Source organism: Hyperolius riggenbachi, chromosome 9, assembly GCF_040937935.1.
Source record: "Hyperolius riggenbachi isolate aHypRig1 chromosome 9, aHypRig1.pri, whole genome shotgun sequence".
NCBI classification, from domain to species: domain Eukaryota; kingdom Metazoa; phylum Chordata; class Amphibia; order Anura; family Hyperoliidae; genus Hyperolius; species Hyperolius riggenbachi.
In genome coordinates, this window is record NC_090654.1 from 174,184,240 (window position 1) to 174,210,410 (window position 26,171).

General features: G+C 45.2%; 1 protein-coding gene across 1 annotated transcript in view; it reads right to left on the bottom strand.

Moving 5' to 3' along the window:
- ARHGEF3 (Rho guanine nucleotide exchange factor 3) overlaps nt 1–26,171 on the bottom strand; it is a 679,117-nt gene that overhangs the window by 485,910 nt on the left and 167,036 nt on the right. Inside the window, exon 2 of the mRNA XM_068253700.1 lies at nt 2,900–2,966. Within this exon, the coding sequence (XP_068109801.1) occupies nt 2,900–2,966 (67 nt within the window). The remainder of the gene's footprint in view (nt 1–2,899; nt 2,967–26,171) is intronic.

Below are 26,171 nucleotides of genomic sequence, written 5' to 3' on the forward strand. Positions count from 1 at the left end.
TATATTCCTGGGAAGATGATTTGTGTCAAAGGAGTTGGGGGTGTCACCCCAGCCATACCCACCGCATTGGTCCACCTGGATTGGGGGGCTGGCAACAGAATGAAAGAAGTTGGGGTAACTGATGAAATCCCCACCAACGTTTTGCTGGGTACTGACCTGGGAGGGTTAGTAGCCCGGTATGAACCTAATCCAACCCCCGTGGAGCCTGCATCCCCACCAAAAGTCCCAGACTCATGTAAGGTACTGTGTGATAACTCTTTGCAAATGGGGGAGGGGTGCTGGTGAAGCTCCAGGGGCTAAGGACTGTGTACTAGTAAGTCTCCAGTGCCCAGGCCTGGAGTGGGACATGTTGATACAGAGAAAGCAGCAACTAATGATGTAATTTATGATGCACGGACTATCGATGCAATCAATGCAGAAACTGTTGATGTCACTTGTGCGGTGCTGAATAGCGAAGTGTGTAAGGCAGATAATGTTGATGTTTTATGTGATGTACCAGATGATAAAATGTGTAAGGCAGATAATGTTGATATCATATGTGTTGTGCTAAATAATGCTATGTGTCATGTGGACACTCCGTCAGCGGCAGGAGTAACCAGCAATGTTTGCTGGGCTGCAGCAGATGAACTGCCCACTGAAGGGGCAGATGGCACCAGGCCAGATCCTTCCCCTTCAGATGATTTTGAGATCAAATGTATGAGTGATGATATGTGTAATGCAGACACTCCCTCAGCTGCAGTGGTAATCAGCAGTGCTAGCGGGTCGACAGCGGAGGGACTGTCCACCGAAGTGGCATATGTTGCCGGGTCAGCAGCGTCCGCTTCGGAACCTGGCCCTGAGGGCCCAGCAGCCTCTCGGTTTGCCGCCTCCCTGGCGCGTGACAGGAACGGAGGATCGTTTGGTAACTTTGTGGGCACAGGTCAGCTGCAGGGGGCTGGCAGAAGCCATAGGTAAGTGAAACTCTTATTTTTTTTAGGATTCTTCAGTTTTGCTTTAACTTAAAGACAGAATTCTTAACTTTAGGCTTGCCAGAGGTAAATTGTTTAGTGAATACTACATGCTTTATCACCATGGTGATAACAGTAAAAGCAGCTCAGAAATGTTAATAAAGACAGATGATGAGCTTGGTGAATTGTGGCCTATTTATTCAAATCTATCTGGCCATCTTATTTATAACCCCAGGCACTTGTGTTACCCACATCGCTCAATAACAACCTCTTTCATCTCCAGTCACTGACATTTCCTTACCTTTTTTTTTTACTTCATCTCTTAGTTAAAGGGGCACTACAGCGAAAAACTGTAAAATTTTAAATATGTGCAAACATATACAAATAAGAAGTAAGTTTCTTCCAGAGTAAAATGAGCCATAAATTACTTTTCTCCTATAATGCTGTCACTTACAGTAGGCAGTAGAAATATGACAGAAGTGACAGGTTTTGGACTAGTCCATCTCTTCATAGGGGATTATCAGCAAGGCTTTTATTCTTTATAAAGATATTCCCTAAAAAGGATTTAAACAATGATGCTAGCCAGCTCCCTTGCTCCCTACACAGTTTTTTTTGGCAGCTGGACAGAGCAACTGTCATTCACTAAGTGCTTTTGAAAATAAATGTATCCCTGATAATCCCCTATAAAGAGATGGACTAGTCCAAAACCTGTCACTTCTATCAGATTTCTACTACCTACTGTAAGTGACAGCAACATAGGAGAAAAGTAATTTATGGCTCATTTTACTCTGGAAAAAATGTACTTCTTATTTGTATATGTTTGCACATATTTTACAGTTTTTCGCTGTAGTGCCCCTTTAAGATTTTAAGATCTTTTGGGCAGTGTCTTCGTCTCCTTCTGAGTAATGTACCTGGATTTGTCTCACATGTGTTATTTGCACAGGTTATTATTTGAAAAACTTATATAGCTCAGCTTTATAGCTTGAAACATTACTTAAAGAGAGACTGAAATACCTGTTTTTGTTCAGCAGGCCACTTCAGCATTATAATCCAAACTGATTTGCCACGAAGATGCGGCAGAACAACAAGGTTTTTATTCCCATAAATTCCCGGTGCAAATTCCACAGCTTTCCAGCTCGTGGATTTGGCTGCCAGGGGGAGGCAGAGCTTTGCACTGTAGCTCTGCCTCCAGTCCAATCAATCTCCGCCGGCAGAGACTGACTGAAGACTGACTTCTACCCGGAAGGACAGAAGAATTTTGCCAAGGGGATTTCAGGGGGATTAAGACCTCATTCTGCCGCGGGAATGTGGCAAATCACTTTGGATTATAATGCTAAAGCAGCCTGCTGAATAAAAACAGGTATTTTAAATCGCTTAAGACTCTCTTTAAAAAGAAACAAGCCATAACAACATTACAAAAGCCCTGAGGGCCCGTTCTCACTCGGGTGATTCCCTCTAAATGCTGAAGGGCTATCACTTTTTAAAGCACTAGCGCAATACAAACTAATGGCAGTGATCTCACTGCCTTGATTGCCGCCGATCACAGGCGATTTGCGGCAATCGCGAAATAAGATGCATGAGCATTTTACCGCAATTCTGGAGCGATTGCGATACAGTGCTTAAAAAGCGCTGATCGCGATCGCTCAGGAATCGCAAGAGTTTACAGTGATTTTACTGCACTAATTGCAGTACAATCACCTGTAAAAAAAGATATTGCTATATATTGCTAAGCGCTAGCTTTTTGCAATTGGCAGTGTGAATGGGCCCTTAGAGGCGTTCATAGTTTTGTAGCAGTAATTGTTCCAGGGTGGTATTTCTCAAGTGATATAAGAAGTCAGCTAAATAGGAAATAAACAAAACTGAAAGAGGAACTGGCCTTTAATGCCCCAGAAGATTCAAAACAAGGACTTGCATGCATAAGCTCTATCTTTGAAAAGAGAAAGAAATCTTACCCCTTTGAAGTTCCAGCCTTTAGGTGTAGGAAAAAGGGAGAAGGAATTTGTTGGCTGCCATGTTGTCCTACAAGATGAGACATGGGAAGAGTATAATGTTTAGTGTGTAGCTGACAAGCATAACTCACAGTCACTTATTTAATACACGTTTTGTATGGCTACTGCAAACATCAATATTCTGAATTTCCGTATATATTTTGTATTAGGAGGAGAATCCCTTGGTTTTGTAAACAGGAGGGAGAAAATGAATGAGCTGATAATGGTGCTTAGCTGACATTTAATACTTACTGACAGCTCACGCAACCTAATTCAAAGGTAACCGAATGCCTGCAGATATTGAGTGACCCATGCTCAAGAGGACACTTCACACCAAAATGTAAACAGAACACAGTGTCAACACCTCAAGGCTCATTTGCTACTTAATCTATCCACAAAGCAACTGCAGCTCTGCATGTTTTTTATAAGTCCTCCATAAATAACAAAAAGCTTCAACTCCCCACATAAAAGCATAGCGGCCACCTGGCCCATCATGGCAAAAAAAAAAAAAAAAAAAACATACCCAGATGATTCCTACTGTCCTACCTTCCATCTGTTCATTTTTTAAATAAATACATGCATAGTTGGTGTGTGCTTACAGACATCACCAATACATTTGGTTGGAGGAGAAGGTGAGGTGCAAAGTATCTAGTAGTGCTTTTCGGCGCCTGCCTCGAGCTGCATAGTGCCGAAGCCTGGCATGGCTATAGCAGTAGTGCTTTAGTTCACACCCCGTGCACGGGTAATTCGGGGATCCAGCCAGACCCCAAATTACTTCTAACTCCAAGTTGCGATGACTCGGAGTGGGAATAGTATTTAACACAACCCCCCCCCCCAGCAGCAGGTTTAGCCCTGTGTCAAAACAAAATGAGCTGAGCGCCAAGATGCCATGCCATGTACGCCAAAGTAGGGAGTTGAAGGTGTTAAGCAGTTGTTTAGAGTTATGGGACGGTGAAGAAATGACTGAGTATACAAAAGAGATGACACCGAGAGCCCAATATAGTGTAGTATGTACCGGTATATGACGGGTTACTAAAGAGTATACAATGATACTCACAAACCAGGGTTACCTTCTACCCAACCACTGTATAGGTAGGTGAGGAGATTAGACCTGTCCCCACTCAGGATTAAGAAGTCACTCTCTGTAGAAAGGAAAAAGAGGGTACACCCCTCCACCAGGGGTGGATACAAGTATTTGCGATGTAAACAGAGGCGACAAAAGAATAAAATGGGCTAAAATACTTAAAAAATCCTTGAAAGGCAGTGGTGGACTTAACTCCTAAAAGCAGACACAAAACTGTAAATTTCAACAGGAATACATTTATTGATACACTTCACAAAGTCCCTAATTAACACGGTTTAACTGACTGTATGACCGTTTTATAATGTCCTTTCTTGAGTCCGTATATTATTTACATTTTTTTAAACAGTTATTCATTAAAGGCAGTTATATATAATGAGAGCACACAATGATGCAAAGTGAAGTCTATGTGTTGATTTAGTCAATTAATTAACTGAAGAAAAGATGACTCAAGCTGCTGATGTTTGTAGTAAAAAGGCACATATTAGGACAGCTCTGTTCTAGGTAATGCAGCAATAACTTGGATCTTTAAGTGAACTCGAGTTGAAATAAACTGATAAGATAAACAATCCAATTTATCTTCCTACACCCATGACATCCCATGGTTTTATTTTATATTTCAACATTTACAAAGTAGATTGCATGTTTTATTGTTTCTACACAATTAAGTGCCCCAGAGTTAAAATACATGAACTATTGACCTTTTTTTATATATCTTCTGCACTCAGAAGCTGTATTCTGCCAGGAAAACGTTTATGGCTGTAATTTGCTCATCATTAAGGTTTGCTATATTCTCCGACAAGGTACTGAGAAGGTAGACAAGATACCGTCAAGACAGAAGCTGTCACTTCCATGCCTGAAAATTAACTCTTACAGGCAGCAAAAGAAAAAAGAAAAACAACATGGTTATTAATATGTCTTGCACCGTACATACACATGCTACTCTCATTATGTCACATGTTGCCTCGGGTACACTTTAATGTTCTCAAGACTGAAGCTATAAGTAGATTTCAGAAAAACACTCTCCCAGACACTCCCCGTAATTGTAAGTAAACCAGAGTCAATTGCTTGGGTCCATAATCCAGAATTGCTTGGGTCCATAATCGATAACAAATAATCTATGATCAAAATTTAAAATTGAAGGCCAATATGGCTGCCCTCATAAAGCACACACAGCAGAGCATGCAACACCTGATGCAGTCTACCACAGACAGCAATTTTTAAGTTTTATTCTGCTTTCAGTGAATAATTTCTCACATCTTCAATGACTGTCTGGAATGGCTCATTGCACAGTATGGAAGGTGAGACTGCAGTGTATCACCCCACTAAAAGAAAAGAACACTGACTTTAAGTTTGTACTCCTAATAGGGCATATATAATATAAAGTGCAATAAGAGAGTCATAAGACTGTCACTGACCCCTCAAAACCTGCCCACTCTAATCTCCAATTACATCCTTTTGAGGTGAGATGCTAAACTTGTATGAACAGAGACAGCTAATTCCCCCAATTAGTAGCACTACTTAACCTCCTTGCCGGTCTAAAAAATCCGGCAAGGAGGCAGCGCCGCACTTTTTTTTTTTTTTTTTTAAATCATGTAGCGAGCCAAGGGCTCGCTACATGATAGCCGCTGAGCGGCGGCATCCCCCTACCTACTCCGATCGCCTTCGGCGATCAGAGTATGCAAGAAATCCCGTTGAGAACGGGATTTCTTGCAGGGCTTCCCCGGTCGCCATGGCGACCAGGCGGGATGACGTCACCGACGTCATGGACGTCGTGACGTCAGAGGGAACCCCGATCCGCCCCTTAGCGCTGCCTGGCACTGATTGGCCAGGCTGCGCAGGGGTCTGGGGCGGGGGGGGGCGGCTCGGCGCGGCGGGTAGCGGCGAATCGGCGGCGATCGCAAGTTACAAGCAGCTAGCAAAGTGCTAGCTGCTTGTAACAAAAAAAAAATTATGCAAATCGGCCCAGCGGGGCCTGAGAAATCCTCCTGCGCAGGTTACCCCGAACTGTGTTCGGGATAACCGGCAAGGAGGTTAAACACTAGAGGGGCTAGGGGGAAAAAGAGTTGAACTTACCTGGGGCTTCTAATGGTCCCCCACAGACGTCCTGTGCCTGCGCAGCCACTCACCAATGCTCCGGCCCTGCCTCTGGTTCACTTCTGGAATTTCCGACTTTAAAGTAGGAAAACCACTGCGCCTGTGCGGCCACGCCCTCGCTCCAGCTGACGTTACTAGGAGTGTATTGCTCAGGCTCAGTGCAGTCTGCACCTGCGCAATACGCTCCAGGTGACATCAGAGGGAGTGAGGACACGGCCTTGCAGGCGCAGTGGTTTTCCGACTTCGAAGTCGGAAATTCCAGAAGTGAACTGGAGGTGTGGACAAGAGCATCAGTGAGTGGCTGTGTGGGCACACGACGTTTGCGGGTTACCATTAGAAGCCCCAGGTAAGTTCAACTCTTTTTCCCCCTGCAGTAGTCCTTTAACCATCTTAGCGGTATGGACGAGCTCAGCTCGTCCATCACCGCCGATGGCTGCCGCTCAGGCCCTGCTGGGCCGATTTTGCTGAAATAAAGAGCAGCACACGCAGCCGGCACTTTGCCAGCCGCGTGTGCTGCCCGATCGCCGCCGCTCTGCGGCGATCCGCCGCGAGCAGCAGCGAAAGAGGGTCCCCCCAGCCGCCTGAACCCTGCGCAGCCGGAACAAATAGTTCCGGCCAGCGCTAAGGGCTGGATCGGAGGCGTCTGACGTCAGGACGTCGGCTGACGTCCATGACGTCACTCCGCTCGTCGCCATGGCGACAGGAGAAGCCAAACACGGAAGGCTGCTCATTGCGGCCTCCCGTGTTACTTCTGGCTGCCGGAGGCGATCGGAAGAACGCCTCCGGAGCGCCATCTAGTGGACTTTCATGCAGCCAACTTTCAGTTGGCTGCATGAAATAGTTTTTTTTTTATTTAAAAAAAACCCTCCCGCAGCCGCCCTGGCGATCTTAATAGAACGCCAGGGTGGTTAAAGAAAAACTGAGCAAAATATTCCAGCACTAACAGTAGTGCTGCAACTGCTTGAATAAGGACCAGTACACCAGAGAATTGAATACTGTTACCGATACTATACTATATGAGTGTCATTTTGCCTGTGTTCATTGAGCCTCTGCAAAAACATATTTTGAATCATACTCACCAAAAAAAACCTGATTTGGTTTCTGTAATCTTTTACTCTGTATTGCACAAAAATGTCTACCCAATTAAATTCCTGTATTAGGCTAGGTCCACACTAGGCATGGTTGCAGGACCGAGCCTGCGGTCCGTGATCCTAGCGGCCTGTGGACCTAGCCAAACCCAGGGGTGAGCCTGGGGTGCCTGGCACCTGGGTGCAAGATTTTCTCTGGCGCCTATGGGAGTGGTTACATTAACTGCGCCCAACCACATAACCACACCCATGTCCTGCCTAATCACACCCACACCTTCCACCTCTTTACGCATGCATGTGATACCCCATTCCTACCCCTCTTTCATGGGCTTGCTCCTGGCTGGCTTTGGCTGCCTGCGAGTCTGCTAGTCTCTGGACTGACTCAGATTGAGAGGCTCAGCGAGTGCGACGCAGTCACACACTGCGTATTTATGGCTGCCTGCGGCCACCCTTCTCTCGCTCGCTGTCGTCGGCTCCTCCCCCGCCAAGCCCAAGGTGGGCTGCCTGTATCTTTCCCGTTGCGCCGCGCAGCCTGCCAGTGTTGCCAACCTTTCACGTTATTTTTTACTGACAAATACCTAAAAATTTACTGACAAAAGATTTTTTCTGACAAAATTTCCCCACTAAATGCACATAAGAGACAGCGTTTCACCAGTAAATGCACGTAATGACAGACAGCCTTTCCCCAGTAAATGCACATAATAAGAGACCGCTTTTCACCAGTAAATGCACATAATAAGAAACCGCTTTTCACCAGTAAATGCACATAATAAGAAACCGCTTTTCACCAGTAAATGCACATAATAAGAGACAGCTTTTCACCAGCAAATGCACATAATAAGAGACAGCTTTTCACCAGTAAATGCACATAAGAGACAGCTTTTCACCCGTAAATGCACATAAAGACAAAAAGCCAGTGTCCCCAGTATATGTAGCCAGCCTGGACCCCCTTTAGGTAGTGAGTGACGGAGCCCTTTAGGCAGTGAGTGACAGGGAGCCCCTTTAGGCAGTGAGTGACAGGGAGCCCCTTTAGGCAGTGAGTGACAGGGAGCCCCTTTGGGCAGTGAGTGACAGGGACCCCTTTAGGTAGTGAGTGACAGGGAGCCCCTTTAGGCAGTGAGTGAGTGACAGGGAGCCCCTTTAGGCAGTGAGTGAGTGACAGGGAGCCCCTTTAGGCAGTAAGTGAGTGACAGGGAGCCCCTTTAGGCAGTGAGTGAGTGACAGGGAGCCCCTTTAGGCAGTGAGTGAGTGACAGGGAGCCCCTTTAGGTAGTGAGTGAGTGACAGGGAGCCCCTTTAGGTAGTGAGTGAGTGACAGGGAGCCCCTTTAGGTAGTGAGTGAGTGACAGGGAGCCCCTTTAGGTAGTGAGTGAGTGACAGGGAGCCCCTTTAGGTATTGAGTGAGTGAGTGACAGGGAGCCCCTTTAGGTAGTGAGTGAGTGACAGGGAGCCCCTTTAGGTAGTGAGTGAGTGAAAGGGAGCCCCTTTAGGTAGTGAGTGAGTGACAGGGAGCCCCTTTAGGAAGTGAGTGAGTGACAGGGAGCCCCTTTAGGTAGTGAGTGAGTGACAGGGAGCCCCTTTAGGTAGTGAGTGAGTGACAGGGAGCCCCTTTAGGTATTGAGTGAGTGAGTGACAGGGAGCCCCTTTAGGTAGTGAGTGAGTGACAGGGAGCCCCTTTAGGTAGTGAGTGAGTGAAAGGGAGCCCCTTTAGGTAGTGAGTTAGTGACAGGGAGCCCCTTTAGGAAGTGAGTGAGTGACAGGGAGCCCCTTTAGGTAGTGAGTGAGTGACAAGGAGCCCCTTTAGGTAGTGAGTGAGTGACAGGGAGCCCCATTAGGTAGTGAGTGACAGGGAGCCCCTTTAGGTAGTGAGTGAGTGACAGGCAGCCCCTTTAGGTAGTGAGTGAGTGACAGGGAACCCCTTTAGGCAGTGAGTGAGTGACAGGGAGCCCCTTTAGGTAGTGAGTGAGTGACAGGGAGCCCCTTTAGGTAGTGAGTGAGTGACAGGGAGCCCCTTTAGGTAGTGAGTGAGTGACAGGGAGCCCCTTTAGGTAGTGAGTGAGTGAGTGACAGGGAGCCCCTTTAGGTAGTGAGTGAGTGACAGGGAGCCCCTTTAGGTAGTGAGTGTGTGACAGGGAGCCCCTTTAGGTAGTGAGTGAGTGACAGGGAGGCCCTTTAGGTAGTGAGTGAGTGACAGGGAGCCCCTTTAGGTAGTGAGTGAGTGACAGGGAGCCCCTTTAGGTAGTGAGTGAGTGACAGGGAGGCCCTTTAGGTAGTGAGTGAGTGACAGGGAGCCCCTTTAGGTAGTGAGTGAGTGAGTGACAGGGAGCCCCCCCCTCTAGCCGCTGCCGCCGCTCCCCCCTTACCGTGCAGTGTCACTCAGACCGCAGGATCAGCGGCGACCCGAAAAGTACGAGCGGGCGCCGGATGCACCCGCTCTATATGCGGAAGTGATGTCACTTCCGCATATCAGTGCGGGCGCTGGGTCCTAGCGCCCGCACAATTGGTCGCCACCTGATCGAGGTCTGAGTGACGCGGCGGCGGCTAGAGGGAGGGAGGGAGCCGCGGACAGAGGGGGTGAGCGGCGGCCGGGCGCACCCGCAGCACCCGCCCAGGCGCGGCCCTGGCCAAACCTTAACACAAATGGATCCATGCTGCTTTTTGCAGCATAATCCGTTTGCGTTTTGGATGGAGGGGGTAGGAGGCAGGAGGGGGGTGGCAGCGGTCAGCGGGGAGGGGGGACATCCTCCCCCTCCCTCACCTGGGTCCCCCGTCCTCGCTACCCCCTGCAGCTAGTTTCCCCAAAAAATTTTAAAATGTAGAAGAGCGGCGAGCGGGGAGCTTACCTCCTCCTCCTCCACCCCTGTTCTGCCTGCTATCACCCTCCAGCATGGTGGCCCCCTCTCTCCCCTATAGGCTGAGACACAGAAACGGATCTGTAGAGGGGAATCCGTTTTCCTATTGCCTGCCACTACCCCTGCGTGTATCCGGATCCATATGCGTTCTGTAAAAATGCTGCAAATCTGTACCCTCCGCAATGGATTTGAAAACGGGTCCCCGCAAACGCATATGGATCTGTTTTTTGTTTGGGTGAAAAAGGCTGCTATTTTTGACATTGCTATCCGTGTCTCTGGGTTTGATCCAGTTTTAAAAAATCGAGACACGGATACGGTTCCGGATGATATAATAATGAATGTTTTCCATTTCTTACTCAATCTTCCTGTTAAAATGGATTTAGAAAATAATTCTTAGCAAAATGTACCACCCGAAGAAAGCCTAATTAGTGGCGGGAAAAAACGAGATATAGATCAATTCATTGTGATAAGTAGTGATAAAGTTATTGGCGAATGAATGGGAGGTGAACATTGCTCGGATGCATAAGGTTTTTGACACTGTGGGGCTGAAGTGGTTAAAGACACTTGTTGTAGTACCAGTATATACCAATAAAAGTCTTAAATCTAATATTTTTGAGTGACCAATGATTTACATATTTATATTTTGTGATATCACTCCCGATAACAGTTCAGAAGTCCTGAGCAATGGAGTGAGGTGGAACTATGTAAATTTTTGTCAATTAAACAACAGAAGCACCGCCTAACCTCTCCATGCTACAAAAAAACACTCTAAAACAACATAATAATAAATTAGTCCCTCAGCTTTGCCCATTAAGGAAATTTAATGTGTCTTTTTTCCTTTTGAACAGGGATAAAGTAGCCGCTTACTGCCAGTTTAAAAAAATAAAAAAAAACTATGCATATCCATGAAAAACATTGATGTTACACTTACTCAGCATCTGGCAGGCTGCCCAACTCAAAGTTAGGGGGTCATGGCTTCTGTGAAATACATACAAAGAAGATACAGAAGATACTAATGTTCAGTCTGTTGTATGAATTAGAATGTCAACACCCATTTAATGGAGGTAAGAAAGCTGTGGATGTGATTAATGCACAGTGACCTTGGTCAGTGACATAGAGAATTCAGGTCATGGTGAGTGCATGTAAGATGATGTCAATGACATGCTGCTATGAAATAGACCACTTTCTATAGAAAGAGCCTTCATCAGCTGGGCAATCAGCTTTAGATTAATAGGACCACCTGGAAAGTCATTGACCCAATCCAGATGTTTATACATTGGATTTTAGTCTGGCTGTTTACGTTTTTATTTCATACTTATTTCCACTTTCTGTCTTTTAAATCAGGGATGGAACTCATAAGGAAAAGCAGACAAGTTGTTATATATATATATAAAGAAACTTGCAAGTTGGTTGTGAGGTGGCTGCATGTAACAATTTTTCAAATTGCTCTCAACCACACAGCCCCCTAGCTGCTATGTGTGTATAGCCCATAAGTGTTCATAGTGTGATGTTGTAGAGGGTGATAAATATCGCTCTTTTCTACCGTCGAAACACAACCTAACAGTGCAAAAGATTTTCTCTCCGTAATTTGTTGTGTTTCCTAAGATCAAAACAAGTTAAAGTACCGTATTTTTCGGACTATAAGACGCTCCGGACCATAAGACGCACCTAGGTTTAGAGGACAAAAAACAAGGAAAAAAAAATTACACTAAACCAGGTGCATCCATGGCAGTGGCATCTTGTGGAGCTTCTCTACCCAAACTGTTTCTGTTATCCCCTAATACAGTAATACCCCTTATTTACAGTAATCCCTGCCCCCACCCCAATTACAATAATACCCCCATGTACAGTAATCCCCTGCCCCACCCCAATTACAATAATACCCCCATGTACAGTGATCCCCTGCCCCCACCCCAATTACAGTAATACCCCCATGTACAGTGATCCCCTGCCCCCACCCCAATTACAGTAATACCCCCATTTACAGTGATCCCCTGCCCCCACCCCAATTACAGTAATACCACCATTTACAGTGATCCCCTGCCCCCACCCCAATTACAGTAATACCCCCATTTACAGTGATCCCCTGCCCCCACCCCAATTACAGTAATACCCCCATTTACAGTGATCCCTGCCCCCACCCTAATTACAGTAAAACCACCATTTACAGTGATCCCCTGCCCCCACCCCAATTAAATTGAGCAATGACACTGGCAAGCCCCCCTCCCTCCGATATGGATAGTGCTGCAGAGACTCCCTCCCTCCAATATACCAAGTGCTGGCAGCGTTACTTACTCAGCCATCCACCCGGGGGCATGACATCAGGGAGCAGCAGTGTCTGCATGATCACGGCATCCCTCCACCCGCGGACATGAGACATCAATGAGCGGCGATGTGTGATCGAAGCTGCCATCCACCCGCGGACATAAGACACTGCATACCAGCCTGCAGCCCATGCGATGCTTTCCTCTGCCTCCCGTGTCCCTCCAGCTGCAGCCGCTTTTACAATCATGCCGCTCAACACAATACCGGCTTCTCCGCAACTTCCTGGTTAGTGATGTAATGTCACTACGTGATTTGAAGCGCACGTGTGCGCTCCAGATCACGTAGTGACATTACATCACTAACCAGGAAGTGCGGGGGAAGCCGGTATTGTGTTGACCGGCATGATTGTAAAAGCGGCTGCAGCTGGAGGGACACGGGAGGCAGAGGAAAGCATCGCATGGGCTGCAGGCTGGTATGCAGTGTCTTATGTCCGCGGGTGGATGGCAGCTTCGATCACACATCGGCGCTCATTGATGTCTCGTGTCCGCGGGTGGAGGGATGCCTTGATCACGCAGACACTGCCGCTTGCTGAAAACTGGCCCCGCCGCCGATACCGCCTGCTCTGGGGGTCACTGACAGAGAGGGGGATGAGAGGAGCCCGCTGCCGGCTGGATCGGTAGGTGCTCTGATGGTCCCAAAACCGTATATTCGCACTATAAGACGCACCGACTTTTCCCCCCCAGTTTTGGGGAAGAAAAAGTGCGTCTTATAGTCCGAAAAATACGGTAAACCTGTGCCAAATGTTCAGTCTGTAACCTAAGACGACGTTGGTAGTGCAGCTACCTAGAATTCTTTTCTTTCAGATAGCCGAGTATTTATGATTCATCTGTAAACTTGTATGTATTTTTGCAATAGATGAAGTATATTTTTCCTGCAAGATAACTTTTTTGTGTTTTCTTATATTATTCTTCTAAACATTGAAGCATTAAAGCAGGGGTAGGGAACCTATGGCTCGGGAGCCAGATGTGGCTCTTTTGATGGCTACATCTGGCTCACATACAAATCAGTAGGGGTTGATTCACTAAGCTACACTGATTAAGCAGCACAGCTTAGTGTAATAGCGCAAGTAACATTTTCAAAGTAGGCACGCTACTGCTGTAGCGTGCACTACTAACTTACTCGCGCTCCCCCCAAAACTAACTAACAATTGTCCCACTCTGGTCTCCAGCGACTTTGTAGGACGAGACCCCGCACTTTGATTGGCCCAATAGGCTGCCTGTCACTTGATATGCAGCCTATTGGGCCAAAGTGGGGTATCTCATCCTACAAATTGCATCAATCCCTAGTCAGCTAGCTAATTGTACAAGCTGTTAGTCAGTATTTCACCTGTCTGGCTCTTGGGGAGATTGCTGAAACCCAAGAGAAGCTGAAGACGTGTCTGACAGTTCTGCTGTCCGGAGGATCAACTGTGATCAACGTGAGCCCTCTGCTGCGCATGCGCACTGTCCCAGTTTGAAACATATTATATGGCTCTCATGAAATTCCATATTCAAATATGTGGAGTTTATGGCTCTCGTAGCTCAAATGGTTCCTGACCCCTGCATTAAAGGATTCCTGAAGTGAGAGGGATATGGAGGCTGCCATATTTATTTCCTCACAATACCAGTTGCCTTGCATCCTGCTGACCTTTTATGCATCAGTAGCATCTGCATCACACATTTGAACCAAGCATGCAGCTAATTTTGTCAGATACATCAGAACTGCATGCATGTTCAGATTTTATGGCTTATAGTATTAGAGGCAGAGGATCATCGGCAGGAGAGCCAGGCAATGTGAACGTAACTGCAACCCTTCCAGCACTGTCTTCTGTTCCTTCTTCTCCAGTGGTGAATATTTCAAAATATGTTGTCACAGAGGATGAGATCTCTGTCTTGTTGAAGGGTCTTTCTTTTAGCTCCATGGAAATCTCTCATTTCTTTTCTCTTGAAGTGGAATTTGAATTTTTTTTTTTATTTGAGATGGAAATCATCCTGGGCTAAACAACCTATTGCCAGTAGTAAGTCTTTATATAATGGCACAGGTTTAGACCTTCGGCTACCTACCAAAAACAGACCACCAAATGGATGACGTAAAGGTGAAATCATTTGTAGAGCTTATAAAGAGGAATCTTTCATTTCTGGAGACAGAGGACTATTACCTTATGCTGGATAAACACCATAAGTTTTTCCTCTTGATAGATGTATTGTATAGATAATTTCCGACAAGTCCGATATTCCTTCCAATCCATTTTGCGCTCGATTTCTCATAGAAGTGAATAGAAAAAAGATAAGAAAAATGTGAGAAAACGCGGAAAAGCCGCCGCGAGTACTCAGAGTAAGGCGGCTGATTCTGCGTTCAACATGGCAGCTTGCGCGCATGGGCCTGCATCCACTAGCCTGACGGAGCGCGGAGAAACCGCCGCATGTCCAGTGAACAAGGCGGCGGATTCCGCGTCCGACACGGCGGTTTGCACGCATGGGCTTACCACTAGCAGTATGGCTGAACGCGGGGAAACCGCCGCATGCTCTGACAGCGGTGCGGCTGGCCCCGCGTTCAAACCAACAGATGAATTACAACACATGTCTGGTGTGGCTGGGACTGATATTCCACACAGGTTCAGAAGGACGCGCGCGCGCGCTGAGAGGCAGAGCCTTTATGGCAGTCAGAAGGGTGTCAGCTGATCTAGCCGATCAGCTGACAATTCTATCAGGTTTCATTGGTCCAGCACTTAGGGGAGGCGCTGGAGAGTGCTGGTGTATATATACTGGGTGCTGGTCATTTCTCTGGTGTCTGGCGTTGCGATCACTACGTGGTAGCACTCAGACCTTGTCAGTATCTGTGATATTATCTGTGTTATTATCTAGACCAGTTCCTGGGTGTTGATGATCAAGGAGCTTACACCCAAGACTAGGAATTGTTGATTATTTGTTATGACCTTCTGCTTTCCTGACTACTCTTCTGATCTCTGATTAGGTACTTCGCTATATCTGATACTCTGTTGCCGAACTCTGCTTGTCTTAGGATTCCGCATCTGTCTCCTGTCTCTGTTCCTGATCTGTCTGTCTGTTGCCGACCCGGCTTGTCCGAAAAGAGAGCTATCTCCTCAGTCTAGAGATAGCTCACAGACCTGGGGGTGACACCCTTCCTTGGTGTCACTCACACTCTGTCCTTCCTACTCCTAGCCTGACCCCTCCCTCGGGAGAGTCTCAGGCTTGCGGAAGGAACGTGTTACTGTGCAGTACTCCTTACTGCTGTGCACCTGCTCCTCAGGTGCAGTCCTCAAAGTATTTCTGTTGCACCAAACACTCTTATTACCCAGGTGTCCAGAGGTTAGAGATATATCTGATTATCGGTGATACTGCAGATCATCAATAATCGGGTATATATCTGTATTCTCGGTGATACTGCAGATCACCGGTAATCAGACCCTCTCTGTGTTACACCGATCGTTACAAAGAGCAAGCGGAAGATAAGAGAATGGAGCAGAAAAATCGATCAGGTGGAAAATCGAGCGGAAAAACGTATCGTGTGTACCCAGCATTATATACATCACAATTTGCACAGGAGAACACGATTTGCGCAGAGAAGAGAAAAGGGCATTGTTTGATTTGCAAAATAACAAAACAATTGATGTAAAATCAACAGTTAAGGGAGGAGAGGAGGTGCTGTAGAAATCAAATTATGTTCCATAAATTTTGGGACAATTTGGTGACTATGAGGTTTATAGAAAATTAAATTGTGAAAAGAGATACTACATGAGGCTTTGCAAGTAAAATTATTGATCAGAAATTGTACGATTATTTGTGCAAAACACCTCTGTTAATGTGAAATACACAAAAATTTGGTGCACCACCAATTGTGCCCAGTTGTGATTCGATGCTCAGTAGAGTGGCCCTCTTTTTGGATAAGCTATTGAGAGAGTACATGATTAATCAGAAATCGTATATTAGAGACACTTCAGATTTCATCAATCAGATGAGTAAATTAATTTTCTCTCATGAACACTATTTATTGATGACGTTGGATACTGAACCACTATACACGTGTATCGGTAACATTACCAATATTCTACTATTACATGAGGGTACTGTATGTACAAAAACTGTCATTTCCACATGGTAAAACTGAAATGTATGCAAATAACTTTAAATGAAAATTTGAAATGTGTGATAAAATTTTTACACTGAAGCACAGACAGTTAAAATAAAGGACTGTGTCTTTGTCCTGAAGATTATGCAGGGCGCTGTCTCTGTTTATACCCTTTATAAAACATTTAAAAAGCATCTTTGACTGCTGTCTGTTGACCATTACAACTGCCATTTCATGGAGCAACCTGTTTGGAATAGTGAGTCCATGTAAATTCACAGCATTCTGACTCAAAAATAGATCATGTACAGATGTCCACCTTTTGCCTTTTGTGACCATTTTGGCTGACAGTTGCCAGACAGTGAAAATTCACGCACATTAAGCGGTTCTATGGAGAGGGTAAGAAGAGGTGAGGCAGGATGCGCCCAAGAATAATACAATGGCCTCAATTCACTAAGCTTATCTCCTGTCTTTAATAACGTTTCTAGAGTTATCACCATGGTGATAAGGCATGACGTATTTAGGAAACAATTTACCTCAGGCAAACCTAAAGTTAACTCTTCTGTCTTTAATTTAAAGGAGTTATCAGGCTAAAATTAGAAAATAAGCGCTACTTACCCGGGGCTTCCTCCAGCCCGAAGCTCCCAGCATGTCCCTCGCTGCAGCTCTGCACACAGCCGTTTGCCGCATCTCCGTCCCGGTCCTGCGCAGTTCCCTCCAGTCCACGTGGCGGTGATTGACAGCGTCGCTCGCGCAGGCGCAGTACAGGCCGACCTGGAGGTCGGTCTGACGTCATCGCCGGGGACCGGGACGGAGCTTCGGCGAACGGCTGCGTGCAAAGCTGCGGCGAGGGACATTCTGGGAGCTTTGGACTGGAGGAAGCCCCGGGTAAATAGCGCTTATTTTCTTATTTTAGCCTGATAACTCCTTTAAGGTGAGATCTCTAAAGTTAACTCTTCAATACTTAAAATAACTCCAGAATTCTGAAAAATAACTACAGAGGAAGTAACTTAACTACAAATGAGGTAACTTAACTACAGAGGAGGTAGCTTAAGGAATGGAGAGAAGATAACTCTCTCACTGTGTGGAGGTAAGTTTTCTCTTGCCTTATTATCTCCAGCATGATCTTAGTGAATTGCGGCCAATAAGGCAAGATAAAACTTGCCACCACACAGTGAGAGAGTTATCTCTTCATTCCTTAAGTTACCTCCTCTGTAGTTAAGTTACCTCCTCTGTAGTTAAGTTACCTCCTCTGTAGTTATTTTCACATGCAGTTAATTAACAGCCTAGGCCATATGCAATTCACTTCTTCACCAGTGCTTTCTCCTAGGAGATAATTTTTCATCTTCAATTTAAAATAACTTTTTAGCCCTTTGCAACTGAAAAAGTACCAAAAAGTAGGCAAGAAAGTACTGTCAAAATTATTTTGAGCATTTTTTTGCTTCCTGGTGGAGTAAAATGTACTTAATTTACAAGTTATGAAAATATCACCTAGGAGAAAACTCAGGTGAAAAAGTGAATTGCATATGGCCCCCTGTCTTTAACTTTAGAATTCTGGAATTATTTTAAAGATTGAAGAGTTAACTTAAAGACAGAAGAGTTAACTTTAGGCTTGCCTGAGGTAAAATGTTTCCTGAATATTACATGCCTCATCACCATGGTGATAACTCTAGAATCATTATTAAAGACAGGAGATAAGCTTAGTGAATTGAGGCCATGGTCTTCAAAATTTCCAGCCAGGCTCATTGCTTGTTGTATGAATTCAGTTAGACAGATGATACCTGTACAGACCTTTGGGATGGGCAAAGAGGTGTAAATAATTACAAATGTTATAGTGAATTTATGCATATTAATGCAGTGTTAAAAATGGGCTCACCACATGGCAGTAGTTGCATCCCTAAAGCTATGTACCCACGTTGTGATTTTCCCGATGACCGACAATTTTCTGAGTGCCAAGCAGTCGTCTTCGCAATGTGGGCACAGTCACATGACCACGCGAACGTCTCTTAGTGTTGAGCCGCAATAACGTCCATCACAGCGGGTTGGATCGCTAAAATCTCACATGACTCCAGCGCAAAGTACCGTGATCGCTTGACGTCTCCTTCGCTCCCAACGTGTAGCGTCGTGCATACATCTTGCGTCGCTTGATGACTGTCGTCAAGGGAAACTCACAGAACCCGTCAGGCGGAAAGTACAGGGATTTACATACATCAAACTGATGGCCAAAATGATTATTAGTATTTATTTTAGTTGTCAAAAGTATTGTCACAGTTCGTATCTTTAGCCAATAGAGAGACAAACTTGACTGACAGTACAACAAGAAGCAACATTTGTAAAGCTCTTTTCTCCTGTCGGACTTAAAGCACATAAGCATGGCTCAGACAAGCATTTTGGTTGATTGGTTAATGTGAAGAGGAAGAATTCTACAAGTGTGCAAATGCCAGGCTAAACAGGTGGCTTTTCAGTCTGTATTTGAATAACTACAGGGATGGGGTTGTCTTTACTGAGTGTGGTAGGGAATTCCAAAGAGTAGGGGCAGCATGACAGAAAGCTCTGGCTCCAGAGGTTTTGAGGTGCACTCTGGGGAGTGACCAAGCTAATAGATCCTGCTTATCTGAAGTTGTGAGGGGTGTGGTGCAGTTTTTAGCAACTAGTAGGCCTGGTGCACACCAAAAACCGCTAGCAGATCCGCAAAATGCTAGCAGATTTTGAAACGCTTTTTCTTATTTTTCTGTAGCGTTTCACCTAGCATTTTGCGGTTTTGTGGAGCGTTTTTGGTGTGGTAGATTTCAGATATTGTTACAGTAAAGCTGTTACTGAACAGCTTCTGTAACAAAAACACCTGCAAAACCGCTCTGAACTGCCGTTTTTCTGAGCGGTTTACGGTTTTCCTATACTTTACATTGGAGGCAGAAACGCCGCCGCAATCCAAAATCTGCAGCAGCCCGGGAGTATGCGTTTCTGCAAAACGCCTCCCGCTCTGGTGTGCACCAGCCCATTGAAATGCATTACCCAAGCGTTTCCACATCCGCAAGCGGATCGAAAAACGCTGCCGAACCGCTCTGGTGTGCACTAGGCCGTAGAGTCACATAGAGGAACAGCAGACTCTCCATTGGAGAAGTAGTAGTTTGTAAACACAGAAAAAGGGTGTAGAAACACCATCTCAAACTACATTTATACTGAGGCTATGTCACACAGACTTTTCCGGGGTAAGAAAAGCAGTTTTAGGTGGTCTTTCAAATCTGATAAGTGAGTGTAAAACGGTGTTTGATAATTAAGTGCAATAACTAATATAACTTGGGGAATATTTCATCGATACAGACAGCAGCTATGGAAGGCTGATTTCAGAGCAGCGCACTGCTGTATGCAAGATGTGCCAAATGAAGGGGCCTGTTTCTACAATTGTATCAATTGATGTCTGCTAGGAATGTAATTGTGCCATATAATATGTGCATTGATTCCCTTCTGAAGCCTGTGTGAATGTGTCTTTACAGGTTTGGTGCTTTGATAACCAGGTTCAGGATTTGAGCCAGCAATATTTCAATAAAAAAATCACGAAATCCAAAAATGATTTAAAAGCAACTCTCATCTCCTTCTATAGTAAAATAGTTTCATACCTGGAGTTAAAAATCTTATACGTCTGTCTGATCCACAGTTCACTTTCGCATTTCAATGGCTCACAGTTGGGATTCTCAAATAAAAAAATACATGAATCAGACCGCTGGCTGAAGCTATTCGTGAGTGTCTGCTATGAAGCCTAGCTGACAAGCGTATCCTTCACTTTTAAAGAACAAAAACACGTTTGAAGTTCAAAGCTTTGCAACATGGCTTTTGCAGCAGAAGTGGTGGGGTCTCTAATTATGTAATTTTTTAAAACTGCACTTGTAGAGAAGGGCTTTCCCACATTAATTGCACACATTTTCCTTCCTGTTCTATCCCAGCATCAACTGATTAAAAAAAATCAGTGTTTGTCTGATCTGGCATAAAATTAAAAAGTATTTAAAGAGAACCCGAGGTGGGGTTCTAACAATGATTTCTGCACACAGAGGCTGGGTCTGCCTATACTGCCCAACCTCTGTTGCTATCTCAATCCCCCCTAAGTTCCCCCTGCGCTCTGCTATGCCCCCATAAATCACAGCCGCGCTGTCGACACGCAGCGGGCTGTGTTTACCTATTCAGTGTCAGTCTCGCTGCTCCCCCCGCCTCCTGCATAGCTCCGGTCCCCCCGCGTCCCTTCCCTCCAATCACCGGGGAGGGAAGGGACGCGGGCGGGGACCGGAGCTATGCAGGAGGCGGGGGGAGCGGTGAAACTGACACTGAATAGGTAAACACAGCCCGCTGCGACACGCTGTGTGTCGACAGTGCGGCTGTGATTTCAGGGGCATAGCAGAGCACAGGGGGGGCTTAGGGGGGATTGAGATAGCAACAGAGGCTGGGCAGTATAAGCAGACCCAGCCTCTGTATGCAGATATCATTGTCAGAACTCCACCTCGGGTTCTCTTTAAAGAGGAACTCCAGTGAAAATAATGTAATAAAAAAGTGCTTCATTTTTACAATAATTATGTATAAATGATTTAGTCAGTGTTTGCCCATTGTAAAATCTTTTAAATCCCTTATTTATATTCTGACATTTATCACATGGTGACATTTTTACTGCTGGCAAGTGATGTAGCTGCTGCTTGCTGTTTTGGCAGTTGGAAACAGCTGTAAACCGCTATTTCCCACAATGCAACAGGGTTCACAGACAGGAAACTGCCAAGAGTACGTACTCAGAATTTCTTTGTGGGAGGGGTTTCACCCCAATATTAGCCGTACAGCCCCCCCTGATTGTCTGTTTGTGAAAAGGAATAGATTTCTCATGTAAAAGGGGGTATCAGCTACTGATTTGGATAAAGTTAAATTCTTGGTCAGAGTTTCGAAGGCTTCCTGATGTGTATAACTTAGTTCTACGGCAATAAATGCATTGAGAAGGTTGTCTCTTTCCAGTGATTCTAGCTGCTAAATCAGCATGAAAAGGGCAAAAAAAATGATGTGTGGTCTTGCTGTTCTGTGTACAATAACTTTCGAAAGAACACAAGTAATTTGCCAAGTTGGACAACTTCCTTTATACACATAGTTGTGTATAGTACACTTAGAGCTGGTGAATTTCATTTATAAAAACGAAATGAAGAAAGCCTCTATGTGTTACTCAAGGCAGCATATATTTGCCTACTTCTATTGTCTAACCTGCAAAATAAAAGTAGCAGTCTGTATTTCCTTTCTGTCTTTCAAGGTGACAGATGTCATTTGTGCGACCTCCATTTCCAGCTGCTGAGGAAACACTGACACTTGTATCCTGAAAAGCTGATGGGAAGAGGAAAAAGGCTAACTGAGGATGAAAGACTTCTGTAATTCTATCTTTTACTTCACTGATTTGACGACCCGCCGATACAAACGGCATGGATTCTCTGTTTCCATGGGGACAAGTCAAATTTTTTTTTTCAAATCGGACTTGTAGTTTTTGAGAAAATCGATTTTTAAAAAATCAAAGAAAAATGACTTTTAAACTTGTATAAACAGGTACAAAGGGCAGAGGTGACACAGAGGGGGACACTGGAGACACAGAGGGGCACAGAGGAGGTACAGGGGACAGAGATTGCACAATGTTCCGACTTAAGAACAGATTCAGGTTAAGAACGACCCTACAGTCCCTATATTGTTCGTTAACCGGGGACTACCTGTACTTCAGGGCTGGTAAACAGAAGAAAATAAAAGTGATCCAGCAACCTTAACCTGGATTTAATAATCTGTGTGATAAGTTTGCCTGGGACATATCAGACAGCAGTGAGAATTATTGAAGTGAAATAGCTTTTGTTAGGGCTGGTTCAGACGGACGTTTGTGCAGCGTTTACTGCCAGCGTTCGGGGCTTGGCGTTAAACGCTCCCATTCAAGTGAATGGGAGCGTTTGTACCAAGCTTTTACGCGCGTTTACACGAACGCGGCGTTCGGGTCCCGATTTTCACTGGCGTTTAAGGAGCCCCTGGAAGCTACATGTTGCTTCCAGGGGCGGTTAACCGCGACGGGTAATGTTCCCCTAGGGGAAGAAAAACGCAACCGCATCCGAACGCAATGCGAACGCTGCTGAAAGCCCGAACGCATTGCCACCGCGACGCCAACGAACGCGACGCCTCCAAACGTCCGTCTGAACCAGCCCTTAGGGTAGCAAAATTAACACCTCAGGGGCCATAGGCAATTAACTTTTTCACCCGAGTTATCTCCTAGGAGATAATTTTTATCTTCTCTTTCAATTAACTTTTCAGAGTTTTACAATTGAAAAAGTACCCAAATGTTGGTGAAAAAGTACTATCAAACTTATTTTGAGTATTTTCTTGCTTGCTGGTGTCTTAAAAGGCATTTTATGACAAGATGTAAAAATATCACCTAGGAGAAAACTTAGGTGAAAAAAAGAATTGCATATGGGCCCAGGAGTTAATTTTTTTTTTCATAAATCCAAGTTAACCTGGACTCATTACAGAAACATTTGTACTAAAGGTGCATTTGTATTGCAACATGATTGTTTTTTATCTGGTGTTATTACAGTTCTTACTAGGTTCTGCTGTAACCCAGGTGAGGGCTGTCTGCAGTATTTTGCCATTTAGTACTTCAGTAAACAATTCTCAATTGAACAGACTTGATTTGCAAGTTAACGTAACCGCTTCTGTACCACGTTGATTGAAATCTACGCCCTGTTTGGCACCTGTTATCTCTGCCAGGGCGTAGATTTCAATCATTCCCACCACACGCTACCGCCGATTGCGTCGCTCTCTCGCCACTGCGCAGCCTCCTTACTCAGCCATCGGTATGATGGCAGAGCTCCCTGAGCCAGTCAGGAGCTGATTTCAATGGCTCCTGACCTCGCGATCACTGTGAGCCAATCACATTGGCTCAGATTGATCACAGGGTCAAAAGCCAATGAAATCGCCTCGTGACCAGCTCAGGGAGCTCTGTCATTATAGCAATGGCAAAGTGAGGTGGCTACAGCAATGGGATAGCGACGTGAATGGCGGTAGCGGCAGGTCCGTGCGGCTTGATGTCAGTAAGCCCCACTTTTTCAATCCAGCAGTCTCTGGTCCTTAAGGGGCTAGAGACTGCTGGTACGGAAGTGATTAAAGTCTCCACTGTTGTTCGGTGTTCTTCAGCCTAGAAGAGTAAATTAATGTCTATATGAAGACATAGGCATTAATTTACTCTTCTAGGCTGAATAACTCTTCTAAGCTGAAGAACTAAACAACAGTGAAGACTATGTTATTCCTTCAGTCAGTCCAGACCATTGTGAGAGTGCGGCCACAGGGCCGAAGAGCGTAAGCTCGGGGGAAGAACTCCCCACCACCATCCTGGTAGCCATGAATACAGGAGACACACAATTCAACTTCTCCTTAGACGCAGCAGGACATCATTGTCATCATATGTTGCAGTGGTCATGTGATTACTGACATTGTGCAGCTGCCAAGGTCTCCCGGTCTCTCTTCTGTTCTCCTACTTATGTGCCTCTTCTGTTCCCTTTCTCCTTTCGTTTTGTGCCCCCTGCTTCACCTTCCCACACTGCCACCAGGGCTGTCACCGCCTCCGCCCTCCCCAAGAAATGGCCCTGAGGTTGGCCTGCAGTGCAAATGTACATTGAGAGTTATGGAAAACTTTTTACAGAAGGTTTTAAATGTTTTGAGTGCAGTATGGATTGGTTACAAAAGTGTTTTAAGATTACATAGATAGGCTGCTTTGTGTGATATCATTCACTCAAAGTGAACCTTACTGGACACATTACTGGACACATCATTCACTGATATAATGTAGATTTATTTTACAAGTAAGCAGTGGTAATATCACACCTGAATTGCTAGTTATGTACCTGGCTACCTATATTGAGGAAAGGGGCTATTCAATACTGGGTTCACACCCAGCTACCTATACTGGGGAAGAGGCTATTTACTACTGGGAGCACATATGTCTACCTATGGTGGGGCAGGGACTACTTAATACTGGGGGCATACCTGGCTACCTATACTGAGGAGGCTTCTATTACTGGGGGAGGCACATCTGTTACCTATACATGTCTAATTCCTCTGTCAAATTTACGAACCACTTGCAGCCCATGAGTCTAAAAGTTTGCCCACCCCCGTGCTACAGTGTTCTTGGCTGAGGGGGTTGCACCTCCTCTGAGAAACAACATATTGCTGCAGGGTCTAACAGCTGCAGCAACAATTGTGACAAAAATCATCTTACAATTAACAACAGGGGGATATGACATTGCACCTTCAAACATTAACTCAAAGACGCAAGAAGCCCAGATGGTGTAGTATTGACGAGTTTCTGGGAGAAAATGAGAGAATAGGGGTACCCACAAAATTGGGTTGCTGTAAGGGCAGCCAACCAAGCAGGCAGGTGGCGATTACTAGCCCACCTCCACTCGGGTGATTGCTGGATCCTCTTGGGGTAGTTGCTCTCTTTGGGGAAAAAATCAGGACTCCAGCCAAAGCTGGGGGCCACAAACTGCCAAGAAAAGTATGAAAATATAAGTTGAGGGAAGGTGCACAAAAGAAGATAAAACTGATAACGAATAGGAGGCTTACCTCAAAAGATGACACTTAACCTGATACGCTGGCAGTACTGTGTAGGTGCAGAACGCTCCCAGCGAGGGGAGCATGATGGGGCCGCACATGCGCAGTGGACCGCAACTGGCGCCATTGGTGTGCTAATACTGGGAGAGATTACAGATGACCAAAGTGGTCGGGGAGGATGGCGAGGGAGGCAACGGTGCCGATGGGGCTAAGGGAAGCCCCAGGTAAATATCAGTTCTTTACCTCAGGTACATTTTAACGGTGTAAAAACACATTTATTTATTTAGACAATGTGGGCCAACCCACTTCATCAGGCCCAGTGTTTGTGCCAAAACAATAATGTAGCTAAACTTTGAGTGCATCTGGTAAAAAAAAATTGACCAAGAGGCACTCAAAGCTTGGCTGCATTATTGTGGCTTGAGCCACCACTGTCCAAATAAATAACTGTATTTTTACACCGTTATTGTCATTTTTGAGGTAAGCCACCGCTTCATTATTAATTTTAGCGGGTTTTAACTCGGTTTTATCGTCTTTTGGCAATACTTACCACCATTGGTATCTTGCTATTAAAATATTTCCATCTATACAGTATTAGACGTGGACTGGAAGCATTGAACAATTTGCATAAAAATATGTCTAGTCTCTAGGTCTAACCCACCACATAATTTATCCAAAGCTAATTTTTTCTTTTTAAATGAATCTATACTAAGCAACTGTAATATGACTATATTTTATGATAAATGTCTTTCCCTTTTTCTGACATAAGTTTATTAAGAATGACCCCCATTATTTTGTACATTTTCTCTTTAATAAATCCTTGCTCTTTCACCCACTTTGCAAGGGAAAACGATCTCAAACTTTTGTCTACACTTAATCCCCAGCACACCACCAATGAGTACAGTCCATGACCGCTGGGTAATGCTGTTGTCTTGTTTTACACATAGTTACATAGTTACATAGTTACATAGTTATTTTGGTTGAAAAAAGACATACGTCCATCGAGTTCAACCAGTATAAAGTACAACACCAGCCTGCTCCCTCACATATCCCTGTTGATCCAGAGGAAGGCGAAAAAACCCTTACAAGGCATGGTCCAATTAGCCCCTAAAGGGAAAAATTCCTTCCCGACTCCAG